Below are 22,934 nucleotides of genomic sequence, written 5' to 3'. Positions count from 1 at the left end.
TTCCTAATGGCTAATGATATTGTGCATCTTTTCATGTGTTTATTGGACATTTGTAATATGTTCTTTGGAGAAATGTTCGGTCAGGCCCCTTGCCCATTTTTAAGTTGGATTATTTGTCTTTGTTATTGAATTGTAAGAGTACTTTATATAACCTAGACACAAGTCCCTTCTCACATGTATGATGTGCAAATATTTTCTCCCATTCCATAGGCTGTCTTTTTCACTTTCTTGATAGTGTCCATTGAAGCACAAAGGTTTTTAGGTTTTAAGCTTTTATTTAAATTCCAGTTAGTTAAGGTACAGTGTAATATTAGTTTCAGATATATAATATCATAATTCAATACTTCCATACATCATCTGATGCTCATTACAACCAGAGCACTCCCTAGTCCCCATCACCCATTTAACCCATTGCCTGGCCAGAATGGCTAAAATCAACAACACAAGAAACAAGCGTTGGCAAGGATGTGGAGAAGGAATAATCTCCGCACTGTTGTTGATGCAAACTGGTCTAGCCTCTCTGAAAACAGTATGGAATTTCCTTAAAAAGTTAAAAATCCAGCCATTGCACCACTAGGTATTTACCCTAAGAATACAAAAACACTAATTCAAAGGGATACATGCGCCCCTGTGTTTATAGCAGCATTATCTACAATAGCCAAATTATAGAAACAGCCCAAATGTCCATCAACTGAAGAATGGATAAAGAAGAGGTGGTGTGTAAATATACAGTGGAATATTACTCAGCCATAAAAAGGAATGAAATCTTCCCATTCGGCATGACATGGTTGGAGCTGTAGAGAATTATGCTAGGTGAAAGGTTTTCAGTTTTTGATAAAGTCCAATTTTTTAAGAAGATTTATTTATTTATTTTAGAGTGAGAGCATCAGAGCAGAGAGAGGCAGAGGGAGAAACAGAATCCTCAGGGCAACTCCGCACTGAGCACAGAGCCCAACATGGTGCTCGATCTCACGACCCTGAGATCATGACCTGAACCAAAACCAAGAGTTGGATGTTTAATTGACTGAGCCACCCAGGTGCCACAATAAAGTTCAATTTTTAAATTTGTTTTTCCTTTTTTGCTTGTGCTTTTGGTGTTAAAAAAAAAAATCTAAGAAAGCTTAGCACAAGGTTTGCTTCTGTGTAGTTTTAGCTCATATGTTTAGGTCTGTGATCCATTTTGAATTAATTTTTTTGTAAAGTTTAAGGAAGAGGTCCAATTTCATTCTTTTGCATGTGAATATCCAATTGTCTTAGAAAAATTTGTTGAAAAAACTGCTCTCTACCCATTGAGTTGTCTTGGCATTCTTGTTGAAAATTAACTATAAATGTGAGGATTTATTTCTGAACTCTAAACTCTATTCCATTAATCTGTATGTCAGTCCTTATGCTGGTACACCCTATATCTTTTTTCTGAAGTATTTTCTAAAAAATATTTTTCTAAATTCAATATATGCCAATTGTAGAAAATTTTTTAAAGATTTAATTGAGAGAGAGAGAGAGCACATGTGAGTGGGGGGAGGGACAGAGAGAGAGGGAGAGAAAGAATCTCAAGCAGAGTCCCCCCAGTGAGCATGGAGCCCATAGTGGGCTTGATCCCAGGACCCTGGGATCATGACCTGAGCCAAAATCCAGAGTTGGCCACTTAACCAGCTGAGCTACCAGGTGCCCCATAGACTTTTTGAAGTACAAAAGAAGATAGAAGAACAGATTTTTTTAAAAGATTCTATAATCTCATCATTCATATGTGCCTTCCAAATCTTCCAGACATTTTGTCTTTTTTTTTAATTTCATTTCTTTTTTTTTTAACATTTATTTATTATTTAATTGAGAGAAAAAGAGGGAAAGAGAGCATGCGTGGTTTGGGGGGCAGATGGAGAGGAAAAGAGAATCTCAAGCAGAATCCCCACTGAATGTGGAGCCCAACATGGGGCTCAATCTCATGACCCATGAGATCATAACCTGAGCCAAAATCATGAGTCAGAGCTACCCAGGAGTCCCTTGTCTTTTTCTTACATAGTTGAAGTAACATTATATATACTGCTCTATATCTTTTTGCTTTTTTGAACACAAGCTTTTACCCAAGCCATTAAAAACTCTTAGTCAATATTTTTAATATATAAATATATATTTCTAAATATATAATATTTCATTTCTGTGCATATATTTTTTAAAGATTTTATTTATTTATTTGAGACACAGAGAGAGAGAAGCACAAGTGAGAGGGGAGGGACAGAGGGAAAGGAAGAAGCAGACTCCCCGCTGAGCAGGGAGCCTGACACAGGGCTTGATCCCAAGACCCTGAGATCATGACCTGAGCTGAAGGCAGACACTTAAACCGACTGAGCCATCCAGGCACCACTCTATACATATATTTTAATTTAACCATTCTTATAATCTTGGACATATATTCTTCTAGAGTTTTCTTAAAAATATGGTTTTGGTTATGATATTAGTTAGCACTAATATATGTTTACATACACTTATTGTTAAATATATTATTATGTTATGTATATATTAATATATTTCTCCCCTGTAGAATGACATATTCAGATATGAGATGTAGTAAGGTCAATAGTAAAGCAGCTCACTGCAGCTCTGCAGTGGCAGAAATCTTGTCTCTCAAACTTTCCTGTGGGTCCTATAGTGTTTCCACTAAATCATTTCAAACCTAAGCTTCATGCTGCTGTGGACAAAGCAGATTTTCAGTCAAATCCTTACTTTGAAGATGTAACTCATACTTACTCCTTTGTGTGATTTTTTTTTCTCTTTAAAAGTAGAAAAATCACATTTTCTTATGTGTATGTATTTATCTCAACCCACAAATATCTGAGTGTTTGAACTGTATAAGGTCTATGAGAGACTGACTTTACTCTCAAGTTGTCTATATTTTGGGTGAGGGGGATAAAAAAATAGGTACAATATGTAAATAGTTAGCCAGCAGTACAAGACATACAATAATCACTATCAAAGGAGAGTTTCTGTCCAAGGTACAGATCTGGCTCATGGCAGGTAGAGCCCTATGGTGGTTTAGAGTTCCACAGACCTGGCTGTGCATCCCACTGACTGTCTGGATGAACTTGGGCATGTAATAAAATCTCACTTCCTCTCCATTTACTTATCTCTTTAAAATCCTCATAGGATTGTTGTGGGGACTAGAAACAATGAATGTCAAGTTTATAGCTCAGAATTTGTCCCTAGAAAGGGTACTCAATCATTGGTAGCTGCCATTGTTTATTCTTGATGTTGAGTTGTCATTCCTGTTAGGCTGATATGGAGAAGGAATCCTTCAGTAGAAAGCTATGGCATCTGAACTGGGAATTCAAGGATGAAGGTGTTTGGCTAGTGAGAGAGGAGGGGGAGCAAAGGTGCAGAAGAAGCACTGCTTAAGTATATCAAGACCAGCCTGGATGAAGCAGAGAGTTACCTTAATAGCAGAGATAGGAAAGATGTTTTTGGTTGACCACCATTGGCCAGTTACAAGTCTTTATACTTGAACCTGATTGTGGTCTGTATTAGCTCCCTGGGCATGTTTGGGATGTTTAGTAAATAGTTACTGAAAGAATGAATGGTGGATGAATTAGCCGGAGGATTGTTTTTTCCTTGTTAAGGTTGATAGTTATTTCTATTTAAATATGTGTATATTTAAATATATATTTAAATGTATCTTGACATATCTATTTAAATAAAGGCTTTAACTGAGGTAGAAAAATCATATATAGTTGTTTTTCAAAAGTATTCTGTATTTAAAGGGATAATATTACCTTTTTGTAGTTGTAAGTAATTGGTTAAGTGCTCATTATTAAGAACCATTTTAGTGGGCGCCTGGGTGGCTCAGATGGTTAAGCGTCTGCCTTCGGCTCAGGTCATGATCCCAGCGTCCTGGGATCGAGTCCCGCATCGGGCTCCCTGCTCCTTGGGAGCCTGCTTCTCCCTCTGCCTCTGCCTCTCTCTCTGTCTCTCATGAAAAAAATAAATAAAATCTTTAAAAAAAAAAAAAAAAGAACCATTTTAGTTATTAACCAGACTCCCCCGACATTTTTAATGATATATTGGCTGTGATCACTGTACTCTTTAAAGCTGAGTGATAAATTGGCAAGACAAAATAATTTATTTTTACCTTCATTGGACATCTTTTCTCACTTTAAACTGAAACTAGAAATCCAATGTCAAAAATATCTTTCCAAATGAAAAATAAAACAATTATAACCTATATTTATACAGCTTATCTTAAAGTACAAAGATCTTTCACATATATCATCACATCACACATTTTTTTCTTTGCAAAAGTCCTAGAAGTGTTAGTATTATTATCCCCATTCTATGTTTAGGTAAACTGAACCTCTCTGAAGGGTGAGCAGAGAAATTCAGACCCTAATCATCTGACTAAGTTCAAGGGACTGTACTTGCTGGTTTCCTTTTATCAGACAGAAAGAAACATAGTAAGTTAACAGGTTTCCCTTTTATCTGTGGCTACCCAAGAGCTAAGTGTAAATTTAGCAGCTTATTTGGTTTAGCCTCTTTGATAACTTCTCTCTTCCTTTCTCCTAGTTGTTTTAAAAGATTTACTTTAGCATTTTGTTTTGCATATTTTAATATTTTAGGCTGCCAAATTATTTTCTTCAATTAAAGAAATAAATTCCGTATTCAGTAATGACATTAGCCTTTTCCAAATCACCACCATGAGTGACATTTTTTACTGGGAGAAAAGTATTTAAAGAATGCACCTCAAGTGAAATGAAATACACAGTGCTTAGTTCAGAGAAGGTAGACTATAAATTCTAACTTTTTTATGGTTAAGCCTCATGAAATGAATTATGAGAAATAATATCTATGAAAAGTCTGCTTTTAGCTGGCATCAAAGGAACAAGCATAACTTAGGTATAAGCTATTTAAGGAAATGAACTTCAAAAAATTATTATATGTAAATTTTGGTACCTATTAGAGAAAAGCATTTTAAAATGTCCATCCTTGGGTTTCCAAGGATGGTAAAATTATTATCCTAATGAATGTAACCTTATCAAAGCCAAAATCCTAGAATAAAATGAACTAAAAGAAATGCATCATAGCTGTGTTTAAGAGCAAGTACTATAAATCTAGACTGCAGGGGTTCAAATGCCAGTTGTATTACTTTAGCTATATGATTGTGCATAAGTTACTTAATCTCTCTGTGCCTCAGGATCCTGTAAAATGGGAAAATAAAAAAAAAAAAATAATAATAATAATAATAATAATAATACCTATATAGTATAGTTCCTATCTCTTAGAGTTGTTGTGAGGATTAAATAATATTTGTAAAGACTTAGAATAGTGCCTGGAACAGAGTAAGTGCTAAATAAATGTTTGCTAAGTACATAAAATGCAAAGTACAGTATAACTTTGTGATAAATAAATCCCATATTCCACAAATAGAAATAAGGTAACAACATGTGGAAGTAGATTACAAGCTAAATACAAGTTACAAATAAGCAAAGAAAGGGGAAAATTGCCTTTTTAGCTGCATGGGTGAGTACCATGTATTTGGAAGGAAAATAATCAGATACCTTGTTCACTATAAATGAACTTTTAGTTTCAAGTTAAGGTAACAGTTTTCTTTTTTCAAAATAAAAATAACTTTTATCATATAAATTATCCAATCTCATTATGAATTTGTTTTTAAAATACAGAAGAGCATTAAAGAAAGAAATTTAAACCACTTGGGATTCTACTACTCAGAGACACCATTGTAATATCTTGATGAACACCTTTCCAAACATCTGTGCAAATATACATACATAAGTTAAATAAGTAAAATTTTATGTAAATGGTTTCATACTGTGCATTTTATTGTTCCACTTTTTTCATTTAACTATATTGTGAAGATAGATTCATGTTGATAAAGATAGTTGTGTAAAATTTTGTTGTCTGCATTGCCTGGACATACGATAACAGTTGCCTTATTGATGGACATTTAGATTGTTTTCCAAAATTTCTCTATTGTAAACAACTTTGTAATGAGAAAGCATCTTTCTATTTAATTATACCTGTGCTCAGTTATTTGCTTAGGATAAATACTTAATTGCTGGGTCAAAGAATATATACATTTTAAAGTTATATATAGGTGCTTCTTTACCCTCTTGCCAATATTATATATTCTATGTTATTGCATGTTGTATGTTTATTAACTTTTTTTATGTGAGAGAGGAAATGTATCTTTGTACTTTGATTTGTAGCTTTTTGATTATTAGTGACTGTTAAGTTCATGTATTTTATATATTTGTTTGCTGTTTCTTTTTTTTTAATTTAATTTAATTTAATTGTGTTCTGTTAGTCACCATACAGTACATCATTAGTTTTTGATGTAGTGAGTCCATGATTCATTGTTTGCGTATAACACCCAGTGCTCCATGCAATACGTGCCCTCCTTAATACCCATCACTGGGCTAACCCATCCCCCGCACCCCCCTCCCCTCTAAAACCCTCAGTTGGTTTCTCAGAGTCCATAGTCTCCCATGGTTTGTCTCCCCCTCCGATTTCCCCCCCTTCATTTTTCCCTTCCTTCTCCTAATGTCCTCCATGCTATCCCTTATGTTATTTGCTGTTTCAAGTTCTTTTGTGAATAGTCAATACCTTTTGATAAATGAGCCTTTTTAAAAATTATAGGTAGACTGTAGAACCCCCAAAATGATATAAGATATAAGGAAATAATGCATAGGCCTTGCAACTAAGAGTGGAGAATTTGCTAGTCACAGACTTGTGTCAGTCTTTATTTTATTTCTCTGTTTTTACCTGCTTTCTTCCCCCAGTCCTCTCTAGGATTGTCAGTTCCCTTGCCATATAAAAGCTTTCTGGCATTAGGGCAAAGGCTGGATGAAGACAGCTTTTGGAAGAGCCTCTAAACTTCCATCTCCACCGCCTGGCTCATTTCTTCATTCTTTTCTTCTGCTCGGCACTTTTTATTTGCTGTCAGTGTTTCTTTTCATTCATCTTAGTCCTATGACTAGTATGACTATTTCTGTTTACTCTCGGTGTTTCTGTAGCTGCAAGTAATGCTGATTCATCACTTACTCTGTGTCAGGTACTGGACTGGGCACTGGGGAGACAAGGATGAATAGGACTTGGTTCCTAAACCTGGTGTTCACTTTCTAACCAACACCGTAGTATAGTGTGTGCTGGTGACAGAGGTATTGGGAAACTTTCTCTGGGAGGTATTCCTAAGGACACATGCAAGCTAGACCTTTAAGGGCGAGTCAGAGTTGGCTCCAAAAGTAGAAGGAAGGGAAGTAGAGATGGGAAGGTAAAGACCCACCCCCCCAAAAGAACATAGGTATGAGTGTGCACAAAGCTCAGAGTAGATACACACACTGGGATCAGTCTGTGTCTCTCCTAGGCTTCTTGATGACGTGACTTACTCTGTGTTCCTGGACAGTGAGCTCTTCTCACTGTCTCTACGACATGTTACCCTTACCTGGAGCATTACTTTTTTTTTTTTTTTTACGATCTTCAATTTGTTTTCATTGTCATAACTTCTCTCTTCTTTTTTTTTTTTTCCCCTCCCCAATGTCTGTCACCCAGCCACCCCATTCCTCCCACCCCCCTCCACTCCAGCAACCCTGAGTTTGTTTCCTGAGATTAAGAGTCTCTTATGGTTTGTTTCCCTCTCTGGTTTTGTCTTGTTTCATTTTTCCCTCCCTTCCCCTAAGATCCTCTGTCTTGTTTCTCAAATTCCTCATATCAGTGAGATCATATGATACTTGTCTTTCGCTGATTGACTTATTTCGCTTAGCATAATACCCTCTATCTAGTTCCATCCAGGTTGTTGCAAATGGCAAGATTTCATTTTTTTGATGGATGCATCATATTCCATTGTGTATATATTACCACATCTTTTTTATCCATTCTTCTGTTGATGGACATCTAGGCTCTTTCCCTGGTTTGGCTATTGTGGACATTGCTGCTATAAACATTGGGGTGCATGTGCCCCTTCGGATCACTACATTTGTATCTTTGGGGTAAATACCCAGTAGTGCAATTGCTGGGTCATAGGATAGCTCTATTTTCAACTTCTTGAGGAACTGGAGCATTACATTTTTAATCAGGGGGAATATTACATTCCTAGAGTGCTCCCCCAAAATTTAGCAGTATTTTTTCTGTTTTGCTATTTGCAAACTGATATGATATTTTTATCTTATAATGGAATAATTTTAGAACTGCATAAAAAGATGTGGTGCTATATATTCAAGATATTAAAACAAAAAATGCAAATCTCTTGTTCTATTCATCCTTATGAAAACAGAAACTGAGTCAGGCTTTGATTGTCCTGGATTAAGCACAGTAGATTGGACTTTGAGCATTGAACTTTTATTTCTTCTCTATTGCTTGGTATAATGGTTACACAGATAATCATAATGATGTTTATAGCTTAGCACTGTACAGGTAACAGGGCACATTTCTTATAATCTGTCATAACCCTATGAGGCATAAAATTATTGTTGTCTTCTTTTGCTAATAAGGAAACTAAGCTTTGAACAAGTTAAGTGCCCTACTTCAAGGTCACCCAGATCCATTAAGTGGTAGAGCCAAAACTTGAACCTTAGTCTTCTGATTCAAAACCCACAGGATCTCTAGCTTTTAGGGGAAGATAGCACAGTTGATTTGAGATTCTAGATTTTGAAACTTTTTTAATGATTATATTTTGCTAATTTATCTTTTAATAAAAGAGCAAGAAAAGACAGTTATTCTAACAGACCCACAGTTATCTGTGGATAGACCCAAGTCATAGTCCTATATTTAGAACACTAGCTTTATAGATACTTGTATAAGTTGTCAGTTTAAAAGATGTATATATTATAAACTCAAGCTAGCATTTTATTTTAAGTAACTTGGGAAGATATAATGGGAGGAATGAAATTTTGTCATCCAGTGGACTCCAAAAAGGTAGATGAAATGGTTTAATAGAAAGAACATAGCACCAACAATTAGAAACGTTGGTGTTCTGTTCCATCTCTTTTTACTTGCTGGTATCTTGGGCAAATGGTTTCTATTGGGCCTCAATCATCTCATCTAAAGAGTAAAGGGGTTGAGCTTGATGTACTCTGAGGTCCATATCAGTCCTATTCTTTGAATTTGTGCTTCTTAACTTTACCACTCATATTTCAATCTGTTTGTTGCTTTTTATTATTATTACCTTCAAGTTTTTTGACTTACCACAGCAAGATCAAAAAGATTTTATGATTCTCTAAGATACAATTTGTAAACAGTATGCTATATGGTAGTGATTTCATTTGTAGAAAATAAGCAGAGATTTATGGAGTACCATTCCAGGTAAATAATGGGTCAGTAGAAGTCCATATGACATGGACTTATAATAATGATAATACCACCATACGTTTATGTAGTGCTTTGTAGTTTTCAAAGTGTTTTCCCATGAAAAGCTTATATACTGATCCTCACAATTTCTCCTCTGATGTAGATTTAATAAGAATTTTCACCTTTGATATAGTAATTCTTCTTGGAAACTCTCTCATAAGGAAATAATTCTAACTCCCTGGAAACAGTTAAAAGATGTTTATCATAAGTGAAAATAGCTACCTAAGGGTAGGTTAAATAAACTGAGGAGCATCCACAGTCATTAAAATGTTTATGAAGATTAGGTAATAGTATAGAAATGCATTTGTTATTAGTGAACAAAAGAAGATATGGAGTTGAATGTATATGCTACAGTTATAGAAATAAAAATTTTAAAGGCACCAAATAAACATTCACCCTTTATATAGGGGGAAAAATACTGCCCAGATGTATGCCAAAATTGTGTTACATGTTTGTTTTGTGGGATTTGGCATAATTTTTCTACTTACCTATTTCTGATTCTTTTTATTGAGTACATTATTGCTTTTATAATAAAATGTGTATATATAAATATATAATAATATTAAAATATATAATTATATATCTTTTCAGCTGACAACCAAGGCCTAGTAAGGTTTCTTGACCTTCTCAAAATGGCATGAATGCTTCATAGTGAACCTGGGACTAGAAATAACATTCCTTAATCTATCCATTAGTGCTAGGTTTCTACCATCAAATTGTAATGATATACCAGCAGGTATAAAGATTCCAGTTTTAAAGAGGTTACCTAGGTACATTTTTTTCTTAATAATACGTGTTTTCCCTGTGGTATTCATTAGTTCTTAGTAAAATTAACAAAATCAACATTATTTTGTTTTGTACTTTCTAAAATACAGCAGTTTTCCATTGGCTGAGTAGGTTTTAGGGCAGTATAATATGGTTAGGAACATAAGCACAAATGGACATGGGTTAAATTCTTGGTTCAGTATTGTCATTTGATGACTGTTGTGTTGTGTGAGAAATTTCTCTCTGGGCCTCAATGTCTTTATGTATATGATGGGGCTCACAGAGGTCTGTTGTGCAACATAATGTTGTTGCCGCCTTTTAAAAACTGCTCTGAAACATTTCTGTCTTTCACCTAATTGTGTTCACCTTTACAGAAAGTAGTTTTAGGTCATTGTTTTTAGACGGCCTTGTAAGGCAGCTTAATGTCTATAGACAAAGCCCTATATTCATCCTATCTTCAGCGTTGCCTCTGTTTCTCTTGAGATCTCTAACTCAACGTGCCTCTTACCCACTGTGACATTAGGCAAGTCTCTTAATCTTTCTAAGCCCTAGATCCTTTTAAAATAAGGATGTTGAAGTAAATAATCTCTCCATTTCCTTCTAGCAGTAATGTTCTAGGATTCCTCCCAATCTTGTTTTGAGCACATACATGATAAAAACAAAAAAAAAAACCCAAAACACACACACACACACACCCCAAATTGATTTCTCTTAAAGTAGAGGTGATGGGAGTATAAATTGATAAAAATCATTTTAGAAAACAATTTGGCATTATCCAGTGAAGTTGAAGATACGCATATGAGAATGTTTATGGCAGCACTAATCGTAATAGCCAGAGACTGGAAACAGCTTCAACTCTGTCAGCAATATGTTTATCATTAATCGTGATATATTTATGTAATGGAATACTGTGCAGCCATGGAGCCATAGCTATATGCGGTGATAAGGATGAATTCCGCAAACATCATGTTGAGTAAAAGAAGCAAAACAAAAAGAATTTCCACAATGTTACTCCATTTATGTATAGTTCAAAAATAAGCAAGGTTAAACTATATTGCTAGGGATGGAAACTATACAAAAAGCAAGCATGGTGACTGCCTCTTGGAGAGAAGAGGGGTAGTACTACAAGAAAGGGGCTCATGGGGAGCTTCTAGGGCCCCAGCAGCATTCTTTTTTGTGACTGAGTGCTCGCAGCACAGGGGCTTGCTTTTTAATGGTCCTTTAAGCAATGCACATGTGCGTTTTCAGCATTTTGCTATATGTGTATCTTCACAGTAAAACATTATAGAGTAACAACAGTAAAAAAAAGTACTTGTGGTACTGTTTCAGTGATTTCTTGTAGTCTCTGAAAAATACTTGCTACTACTAAGGACTTGATAGTTCAGTGTCCTACACCAAAAGAAAAAGGATTTTGAACCAGAACACTTGGAAGTTCCTTTATCTTAGCTTCACAAATAAGAATGTCTATTTTTATTAACTATCTTTATGCAAAGCACTTTTTATTCTTTATCCCCAATCTTCATAATAACCCTTTCAGGTTTTTGTTTTTTTTTTTAAGATTATTTATTTATTTATTTATTTATTTATTTATTTATTTATTTGACAGAGAGGGAGAGAGACAGCGTGAGAGGGAACACAAGCAGGCGGAGTGGGAGAGGGAGAAGCAGGCTTCCGGCCGAGCAGGGAGCCTGATGCGGGGCTCGATCCCAGGACCCTGGGATCATGACCTGAGCTGAAGGCAGTCGCTTAACCAACTGAGCCACCCAGGTGCCCCTCCTTTCAGGTTTTTATTATTATCCTCATTTTACAAATGAGGAAACTGAGGCTTAGGGTAATTAAATCACTCCTTGGCCGAAGAGGAATTCTAAATAAATCACTGAAACAAATAAGCATGGGGTGTTTTTGATACTTTTTTCCTCCTTCGTGTTATGGAAAGATAAATTGGAAACAACATTTGTGACCATTTTAAGGATGTGTAATATAAAAATAAACCCCAAGTAAATCAAGAGACCGAGTTTTGGATAGATCTCTTTTCTTTAAAATGTGCCCAAAGGGCGCCTGGGTGGTCAGTCGGTTAAGCGGCCAACTCTTGATTTCAGTTCAGGTCATGATCTCAAGGTCGTGGGTTCGAGCCTTGTGTTAGGTTGAGCCCTGTGGTAGGTTCTGCACTCAGTGAGGAGTCTGCTTGAGATTTCTCTCTCTCCCTCTCACCCCCCCCACCAACGCTTGTGTGTATTGTGTGCGCGCACGTGTGCACGCTCTCTCTCTCAAATAAATAAATAAATCTTAAAAATGTGCCTAAGAGTATGGAAGGTATTTGAAATACCTAGTAGTAAATGAGTTTGTGGGTATTAGGGCATTTACCACCTACAGGTCAAGCCCCTGTGCTGAGTGTTAAAATTGAACGTAATTAGAAGAGAAAGTGAGAGAAATAATGTCTACATTTTTGATAGACTAATTGTGGTGGTCACTTTATCCAAAGTTTGCTGAACTGTGACCACTAAACTAACCACAGAAAGGAAATTACTTTGTATAGCCAAGCCCAAAACAAGTTTTTTAGATTTAGTTTGCAGTGTCACTTAGGATTCTTCTTAAAGGCTTATGAACCTTCACCTTCTTTTAATAAGCCTTCATAATGACGAGGTCCCCCGAGAATGAAATCATCTGAGTGGAATGTGCCTGCGTCTTAAAATCTGATAAACATCACTTCATGGTATTTAGGAGATTAAAAAAGACTTAAAACACTTTCAGGTTATTATAGCCAAGGAAGCCCGTGGCCCAGCTATCAAAACAGCTTAGCTTCAGCAAGTTCCAAGCAATGGGCTTAGCCAAATTGGTTAGCCCTGCTTTAAGACTGACTGCACTGTCTTTGCGTTGACCTTTAACTTGTGATATAGAATATAATTGTTTCATCTCAGACACATTTATGTGTCCCTTTGCCCCGACACTAATTCATCATCTGCTTTATAGTAATTCCACTCAGACATCACCATCAAGCCCCATTGGAGGTGACTAAAGGATGTGAGTGGATATATTTCCTAATCAGTGACATTAGTTTATATCTCCTTATTAAGATACCCATTAAATTCATACTGGGAGAGATAACATGAACACTAATGCACTTTCCATCTTCCATCAGTGCTTTTTTATTTATTTCTATAAAGGAGTTATTAATATCTGAATTTAAGAGTCTAAGAATGCAAAGCTTTTAGTACTGGTCTAAGATCTTTATTCTGGTGAGATACGGAAGATGTGAGAAACAAAGACATTCATTATTATGTTGTCATTTTTATTCTCTTTCTCTCCCTAAATCATAGCCATTAAAAATAGGTATATAATATCATTTATTTTAAAAGTTAATTAATATCTTACTTTTATATAATCTTTTCTAAACAAAATACATTATTCTAGTCTCCCTGTACTTTATAAATTATCTTGGTTTTCTACTTTTAATCTAAAGCTCAGAATATATAGAGTTTGTGTACCTTTTACATACGCCAGCCAAAAAGTATTAATTAAATGTACTATATGAGGCTCTGGTGGATAAGAGGGTATAAGAGAAGATGTTCCATATGAAAAATAGTCCATAAAATCTAATTATTCTGATGAATTCCTCACCATACCACCTTAACCAAAATAGAGGCTCAATAAATATCTCTTCAGTTTTATTCGTTATCATATCCATTTGAGACATTTGGCAAAGTTGCTAGTGTGACTTTACATTTGAGGAGTCCATAAATTACTGCCTTCTGGGGCTATGGCAGCACCATGGTAACATGATACCCTTTTGTTATACTTTGGGTTTTTGCTGTTACTGCTTTTTTTAAAACTGGCAATATGAAGTTAATAATACCAATAAGTGGCAATTTTACAAATCTGCTAGCCCACACACTTCTATTAGTCTTGCTACCAAAATCATTACCTTCCACTTCTGGCCTTCACTCTTAGTGTATTATCCCAGGTGCAGAAAGAGAAAGACAGTGGCAGCCTTGGGAGTAAAATACAATGTGTTAGACTCACTGTAGTTAATTCTATACCAACATTCTCTTCCTCAAATAACCACATGGTCAGGACTAATTCCCGCATTTACTAACTGCATTAGTTTGGATTCAGCAAGAATCAGAGGGTATTAAATGTACAAAGATTTATTGGAGGAGGGAGCAGAAGAAGGTGGAAAGAGCCTTCAGACTCAATGCAGATATATTTGTAGGAGGAGAAAGGGAAGAAAGGAGGACTGGATAGAAGAGTCTTAGACTACAACTCGGTTCTAAGGAAGATTCATCCAGGTTGCTGGGAAGTCAAGCCAGAGTTGACCATTGGAGGAGTCCCATATCTCACCCAAATGGAGGAGTCATTGGCTGGGAGCAGCCTGCAGGAGTGAGTGGCACAAATGCTGTGAAGATCCAAACATACAGTAGTTGGAGCCATTAACCAGTTATACTCCCTCTGCAGGAGATCTGAGGGGCATATTTCATGGCTTCTGTACTAGTTGCAAGACTTTAGATAAGATTAGCACCTCTCTGAACCTCAGTTGTGAATAGTAATACTGCCAATACAGGGTAATTGTGAAGGTTAAATAAAGTTATATATGTAAAAGCCTTGGAACATCATCATCATCATCATAAATGTTAGTTTCCTTTATAGACCTCTTCTATAATAGCGGGTGATTGTTTTCTAACTTATTTTTCTTAGAAAAACATCATTTGGGTATAAATTGTGCCAAGGTTGTCTATACCAGGGCTGCTCAGTGTGGTCCATGGACCCACAGGCAATCTATAGTCCACAGAGCTGCTTGTTACCACTGTGCAGCAAGATAAAGAACTTGTACCAAAGTCAGCTAGGTCAGTAAACACTCTGCTTAGCTTAGATGCAATTTTTTTTTTATATGAAGACATTCTCAATTAAGGAAGGTAGTGCATTTATTTGTATTCTGGCACAGCTCCTTATTTATTGTATACTGGCACTTTGAGCAGCATTGGGGTTTAGTAAAATATAAAAGCAAAACATACGGGGCTTTATCGTATGTATTTCTGCTTGTCTGTTACAGAGGAAACCACTTTAAGCTGGACATTGGCAGTTCATGTTATTTATGTCAGTGGCAGCCAATGGCACTTTTAACATTTGTCAGTTTCAGGGCCCGTGATCAAATATCAAAGTAGGCAGCTTTGTCATTGTCATATTTCCAAGTCCTTTTCCCAACTCATTTATTAGCATATATTCGTTGAGCTCCTGATGCCTTCCAGATACCATGTACCTGCTGATGCCCAGTGTTCTCACGCTGCTATGTCACAACCTTGTTGAACCCCCAAATTGTGAGGCCCCGCCAAAATCCACTTTCCCTCACTTTTCCAGAGTGGTCAAAATCCCATTCCCTCAGGAAGCAGATAGGTCACTAATTAAGAAGAAAGTGATCTGATTTAAATAAGTAATACAAAGGGACTTTCTTCCTAGTTACATATTAATAATTTAAAATTTGAGCTTGTTGCTGGAACTGTGTAAGACATATTTTTGAACTGTGGATGCCCTAGCTTAATCCATGAGCTATAATCTTTTTTTAGTTCTTTTTACCATGTCTTCCAGAAATACTTGTCATTACATACATAAAGCTGCTGACCTCTACCCTAAAGGGGGTGTTGGATTTTCCCATAACCTTTTACTTTGGTAACCTTCTTCTGTGGAATATTGGGCAGGGAGATATGAATCCAGGGAGCCAAACATGTTCCTTATATGTTTAAGGATTTAAAGTATTGCCTGTATATTGTTTCTAATTGTTCCTTAATTCCAATTCTATCCTTTCGCATTTGAAACTAACTAGATGCAGATTCATGTATTTTTTTCCCTTTATATTCCCAGATCTTTGATGGCTTGTTAACATGATGTAGTAGATTAGGAATATATAGTTTTGCTTTCATACTTTTAAAAACTAAAGTGCATGTTTCATAAAATTAAAGTGTCCCAAGAGTAGGTTAATATAAAGTAATATTTTTACCAAGGTCATAAATGATTTGATATGAAAAATCATATTTTCTCTTAACCATAACAGACTTAACAAAACCTAGGCAGACAAATTGCTAGTTTAGAAATGATCTGAACCGGGATGCCTGGGTGGCTCAGTCAGTTAAGCGGCTGCCTTCAGCTCAGGTCATGATCCCAGGGTCCTGGGATCGAGTCCCACATCGGGCTCCCTGCTCAGCGGGGAGCCTGCTTCTCCCTCTGCCTGCCACTCTCCTGCTTGTGCTCTCTCTCTCTGACAAATAAATAAATAAAATCTTTAAAAAAAAAAAAGTGATCTGAACCTGTTTTTCCCCAAAAACAAAAACCCATGAGATTGTGTATATATGGCAACAGGCATTATTTGATTGATCCCCAAGGTTGTGGATCTAGCAACAGCTATTATAACATGCTTTGTTTTTATTGTTGCACTGTTTAGTTAGTCATCCAAATTCTAGCCATTTCTGTTTATAGCAAGAAATAGCATCCCAGCCCGGGCAGCACAGCTAGTCATACCTTTTTATTGATGTAATTGGACTTATTTTGGTTCCTTTCCTAGTGTCGAACATTTTGTGAAGCCCTAACATAAATTATTGGCTTGTATAACCCACTGTATCACCTTCACCCAGAGATTTGCTGCCTATGCAGTTCCTTAATTTTCAAGTGTGAGAGATTTATTTTTCCTTAGTGAGTCTTAATGTTTCTACATGTGTGCACACACACACGGTTGTGAATGTGTGTGGGTACACAGAAATGCCAGTGAGAAAGTCAGACATGTTCTTGGATAATTCCTGCATGAGATTCAGGAGAAAGCTTTCAGCTTATAGGTACTTGATGCTATGCTCTTGAATTGACCTGATCTTGAGCATTATGGCAGTATTTTAAAATTTTGCTCCAGTTTTGCTTATTTTTTCTAGGAATTCTGACTAATCAGGACTCTACACTTCGTGTCCTCAGTGAATACTTATTGGCTTCATAACTGACCAATTGCTATTCAATGAGCCAGTGTAAATGGTTAAGATACCATTACAAACATTGTGTGTCAGGCAAGGCACTTCAGTCCTCTTTGCACCCTTTAAGATAGATGGAAGTATCCCCACTTTACAAATGAGGACTTCGAAACTCAGAAAAATTAAACAATTTGCCTAAAGTCATACAGTTTACAAATGGAGGGTCAGGATACTTTACCAAAAGATTTTGGGGGGGGGAAGAGCAGAGGAGGGGCAGGGGGAGAGGGAGAGAAAAAATCTCAAGCAGACTCCCCACTAAGCATGGAGACCAACACGGAGTTCTATCTCAGGACCCTGAGATCATGACCTGAGCCAAAATCAAGAGTCAGACATTTAACCAACTGAGCCACCCAGGTACTCCTATCAAAAGATTTTTATGTGCATTATTTTATTTGATCCTTATAATGATCCTTGAAGTGGACAGAATGTAAATTCTTTTCTTTTCTCATTTTAGCACTAAAGAGATTTAGTAACTTAGCCATGGTCACTGCATTGGGCCTGGTTCAGTCTAATACTACCCTCTAAACCCTGATATTACTTGGCATTTGTAGACGTTCATCTGCCAGTTATGGCGTTGATCACAACATTGTAATGCCCCTGTGGCTTCACATTGGCTGATTTTTGTTAAGAGATTCTTCATTGCCTCCAAAGTAGAGTCCCTGCTCAAGTACTTGGCATTCAAGTAAGCACTCTTACAGTGAAAAAACAATGGGGAAGGCGAGAGAAACCTTACAAATCTGTTCATGTCAACTCCCTACTTAAAACCTTTTAATATTTTTCAGGGGCACTTGGGTGGCTCAGCCAGTTAAGGGTCCAACTCTTGATTTCAGCTCAGGTCATGGTCTCAGGGTCCTGAGACTGAGCCTTGTGTCAGGTTCCGAGCTGTGTGTGGAGCCTGCTTAAGCTTCTCGCTCTCCCTCTCCCTCTGCACCTCCCCCCCACCTCATGTGTGCTCTCTCAAAAAAACAATAAAACAAAAAAAAAAACTTTTAATAGTTTTCAGGAGGCTACCTTCCCACAACCCTTCTCCCTCAAAAAATAACAGCAACAACAAACCTTTAGCTTGGCAGAGGCTTCGCGTGGTCTTCTTCCTCCTTTTTTAGCCTTACCTCCTGCTGTCACTTACCCCCAAACTCCTGCCACTGGCCCTTTATGCCAGGAAAGCTAGACCACTACACTGATGTGAGAGCCACCTTCTGCTTTTGCTTTTATATATACGCTTTTTGCCTGAAATCTCCCCCTGTAATCCATGTGCTAAACTCCTACTCATTTTCCACTATCCAGAACGGGACCGTTCTCTTCCATGAAGCCTTTCTTTACCCTCCTGAACAAAGTTATCCTCCATCTTCTGATCTCCCTGCTGAAATTTTCTTTAAAAAGTCAATCGAGCATACCAGTATTCTTACATTTCCATTATTATTTAGTATGTGTGTGTCAGGTGAATAAACTCTTTAAGGGCCAGGGGCTGAAGCTTTCTCACCCCCTTATCCTATCACAGTGCCTAGCACATCAAATGGGCCAAGGAAGGGTTTGTGCGTGGAAGATAGAATGAATCAGTGGCTTTCCTGCTTGGACTAAGGACTGAGAATTCAACACTGAAAGGAATAGCCTGCCATTTGAAAAGAGAAGGGGCAACACACAGTTGTATCAGATGAAATTACTGTCTTCGCTTATATGTGTTTGGCTTTGTTATGTGTCCAGAAAGATAATGCAGGGCTTTGAGAAGTGGAGGGAGGGTAAGGAAAAATTATACAGTCAGTGAGCATTTTCCCCAAAACATATGCCTCTGGTAGTAAGTTGTTAATAAGTTATTGGGTGCCATTTTCTTTTCTTCTAGTCAAAACCATACAAAAGTTTATTTCTATTCTTTGTGCTATGTACTCAGTGGATCCTTCCAGTCTCAAAATTCAAGTCATGAAGTGCTGGAAAATTTTCTTGAATTATTTTATTGATGATTTCTTCTTTATTTTCTCTTATCTCTCTTTTGGGACTACTGTTATTTAGTATTAGATTTCCCATACTTACCTTCTCATGTTCTTACCTCTTCTCATGTTTTCCATCTCTGTCTTTTTGTTCTACCTCCTGAGAGATTCCTTTAACTCTGCATCTTGCCCTTGTGTTTTTCATTTTTCATATTCTGCTTTTTTTTTTTTTAAGATTTTATGTATTTATTTAACAGAGAGAGTGAGAGAGCACAAGCAGAGGGAGCAGCAGAGGGAGAGGGAGAAGCAGGCTCCCCGCTGAGCAGGGATCCCAGTACAGGGCTTGATCCCAGGACCCCGGGATCATGATCTGAGCTGAAGGTAGATGCTTAACTGACTGAGCCACTCAGGCGCCCCTATTTTTAAATTTCTTTCTTTCTTTTTTTTTTTTTTTTTAAGATTTTATTTATTTACTTGACAGAGAGACAGTGAGAGAGGGAACACAAGCAGGGGGTAGTGGGAGAGGGAGAATCAGACTCGCCGCTGAGCAGGGAGCCCGATGTGGGGCTTGATCCCAGGACCCTGGGATCATGACCTGAGCCGAAAGCAGACGCTTAACCACTGAGCCACCCAGGCGCCCCTATTTTTAAATTTCTAAGAGCTCTTTTTCTCTGAGTAGCATCCTGTTATTTTATGTGTGTGGTGTCTTCTCTTACCAGAGCGTAGTAATGATTTAAAATTTTTTTTATTCTTATTTTTGGTTTTGGTTTGATTTTGATATATTATTTGCATGAGAGGCTTTTCTTGGAAGTCTGGTAATACTTGATTGCATATTGATTTTTAAGAAGAGAAGACTGGAAAACATAGGAAGCTTTTAGTGCGTGGATAGAGGTTGTTAACTTTGGAGTTCACTGTAGGGTAATCTGTGCTTTTTTCACTGGGGAATACGTAATGTCATTCTACCTAAGTCTTCCCTCGTGGGCTTGCCGAGAGTCTTGCAGTTATCCAGCTGTAAAGTACAAGCCTGTCAAGTGTTGGCCTGTATTCTGGAAGCTGAGTTGGAGGAAGATGACTGGCGGTCTCAGCTTTTAATATGCATATGTTCACTTAATCACCTTGCTTTCAACACAGTGCCTTGGTCTTTAATTGTGCTAATGTTTCCCTTTCCAAAGAATAAAATTCGAGTTTATTTGCTAGTGTGTAAGAGGGGCTATCGCCCGGCTCTGTGGAGTTGGGAGAGGATCTGGAGATATAATTGTCCTATAGATTTTCAACCAGTCTTCATTTTCTTTTTTTTTTTAATTGAGATATAATCGGCATACAACAGTATATTAATTTCAGGTGTACAGCATAGTGATCCAGTATTTCTATACACTGCAAGATGATCACCCAGTCTTCTGTTCTTAACCCCAATTTTGCTGCCACTTCAAGAAATACATGGGGTCGCCAGTTTCTGAGCCTTATGGGGGTTACTGAAGTATAGTAATCCCTTCTCATTTTCCTTCTGCTGGCTTACAACTCAGCTTTTTTAAGTCTGCTCAGTTATTTACCACTTGTTTATCCTCTTCCCAGTTTCCAAAATTTTGTTATTATATCCTCCCTTATTGCCTTTCTTGTATTTATATGTAAGTACAATACATACAGGGAACAACAGTCTTCTCATTAGAAACAATGGAAGCATAAAGATAGAAAATCTCATTCCTGGCATGTTATTGGAGTTTCAGGAGTAAATATACCTGTTCAGTTTGCCAATTTAACCCACAAGTCCCCCAAAATAAATTTTTAAATGAAGAAATTAGGTTTTTTAAAGGTATGAGAAACACAGTGAATGTTAAAATATTCTCTTTATTTTAACCAAATTCAATCTGATTTTATTGCATTTCCAACAGTAAAAGAATGAGATCTGAGTACAACCAATGAATGTCCCAAAGCCACAAGCAGACTTTGCCGAATATTTGTCCTTTCCTGGTCAAGAATTGAAGTCCTCAGAGTCACAGTATTTAGAGATCAGAGACACCTCCTCTAATTTCCAACATTTTTCCATAGTATTCCTAAGAGATAGGAATATCTTTTTAGATATTCTTAAAACTAATTGACAAGGAGTGTATTTACCTTCTGAGACACTTCATACATTTAGATCGTTTGTGAAGGAAGCAAGGGAAATGGAAGGTTAGTTCTGACTCTGTAATGTTTATCCGTAACACACATGCTATAAAGAAGATAAACAGTATCTTGGGAGCAGCATTATTTGATATTCATGGGCTTTAAGTTAGGTAGATCAGAGTTTTTTTGGTTTTAATAGTTGTATAACCTTTAGGAATTACTTATTCTCTGAACCTGTATTTTCATCTGTGAAACAAAGATAATAATACTTTGAGGGTTAATAAATTTTAAACACCATAAAGTATTGAAGAACCTGGCAAAGAGCTTAGCACAGGGAGGCTGATCATTAAATGATACCCATTATCCTTCTTACTAATTCAACCAGGGAAAGCTTTTCGGTGGTAGACCTGAAGAGAGGGTAAGGTTTTAATAGAAAAGCCAGAGAGATGGAAAGGACTAGGTTAGACCTTCCAGACTGAAGGAATAGCATTACAAAAGCATAGCTATGTAAAGAACCAAAGTCTGAGGCTTATTTAAGGAGAGGCACAGAATTCTAGGTGTTTGGATTATGGAACATATGAAATGATAAGGCATAATATGACTGAGGCTGAAAGGTTTTGACATAGGTAGGGCACCTTAGCAGAACAAAAGTTGGTGTTCTCATATACTGCATTGTTTAGTAGACACAGACAAAACAAAAAACTGCTGGGGAGACCAGGATCCCTTCTCTGTTAAAGCTTACTTAATATGACTCTTTAACAACTTGATCTGATAGAGTCAAAATTATAATGAAAGTTATTGGTAAACCTGAAACGTGTTTGTTATATATATAGTTATTCTAGACAAGTCAAAACGTAAGTAAAGATTATGTCCAAGCGAAGAAGATACCTATCTTTGTATCTGAAAGGCTGTCAAGGGGAAGGAATAAAATTAAACTTTGCTGATGGAGTAAATTAATACAAAAAGATAGAAATCAGAAAGGGTACGTTTCTAGTTCATGTGAAAAAAATCATGATTTTTAACAGATAGAACTGTGCAACATTGGAATGAAAAACTTGGGGAGGAATTAAGTATCTAAATGATATGAGAGGCTAAATGATTGTCAAGGATGCTACAGAACACAGATCTGTTTTGAGAAAAGGTGAAACCAAGTGCCTTCTAAGGTTACACTCTAACTACTTAGGATTCTCTGCCTAACCAGGGCTCTTGCTGTCATCCAGATGTACACCTTGCTTCAGGCTTTGCCCAGAACAACAGCCTGTTCCACAAACAAGGACATTGAGGATTATTACAAATACCCTGAGGCAGTCCCTTCCTTGCGTCAACAACAGTTTCAGCTGCTTCACAGACCTCCAGCAGCTTTCACTAGAACAGGCTCCTCCTGGTGCCTTACCCAGGAACTTCTCCACAAAGGCTGTTGAACACAATCATCCAGGTGATGCCGCTCCATGGATCTGAAGGGCATCCTCACTGAACAGGAGCCTCCAGACACCTCAGGACAGGACTTGCCAGCCCCTTGCAAGCCCCTAGCAGCCATAGATCTCTTTCCTTCTCTTTATCTTAACCGAAACCTAAAGCCCCTTCTATTGGAGCCTTGTTTTTTGAGACTCCGCAACAGCGAGGTGGTGAAGGTCGAGGGGAGGGATGGGTAGTTTGTCCATTTCTCCAGACCATGACTTTCCTCTCCTTGTGTGAAACCATTATCCTTTGAAGTCTTATACATGTTCAACTTTCTGTCACACCAGGTCACGGTCATCTGTCATGCTAGTTACTTCTTTGGAAGTAAGAAGTACGT

General features: G+C 37.1%; 1 protein-coding gene across 3 annotated transcripts in view; it reads left to right on the top strand.

Annotated features, from left to right (window-relative positions):
* Positions 1–22,934, top strand: part of UVRAG (UV radiation resistance associated) — a 318,993-nt gene that overhangs the window by 253,083 nt on the left and 42,976 nt on the right. Inside the window, exon 14 of one of the 3 annotated variants that reach the window (XM_064576914.1) lies at positions 877–4,548. The exons of the other annotated variants lie outside the window; for them this stretch is intronic. Coding sequence (XP_064432984.1) covers positions 877–942 — 66 coding nt within the window. The 3' untranslated portion in view covers positions 943–4,548. Of the gene's footprint in view, positions 1–876; positions 4,549–22,934 lie in introns of those variants that run through there. 3 annotated transcript variants of the gene reach the window in all.

This window comes from Mirounga angustirostris, unplaced genomic scaffold (genome assembly GCF_029215605.1).
Source record: "Mirounga angustirostris isolate CCGP_5_RB_7025 unplaced genomic scaffold, mMirAng1.0.hap1 SCAF_13, whole genome shotgun sequence".
In the NCBI taxonomy this organism is placed as follows: Eukaryota; Metazoa; Chordata; class Mammalia; order Carnivora; family Phocidae; genus Mirounga; species Mirounga angustirostris.
Note: the sequence above shows the minus strand (reverse complement) of the source record. Positions and strands in the feature narration are given on the sequence as shown.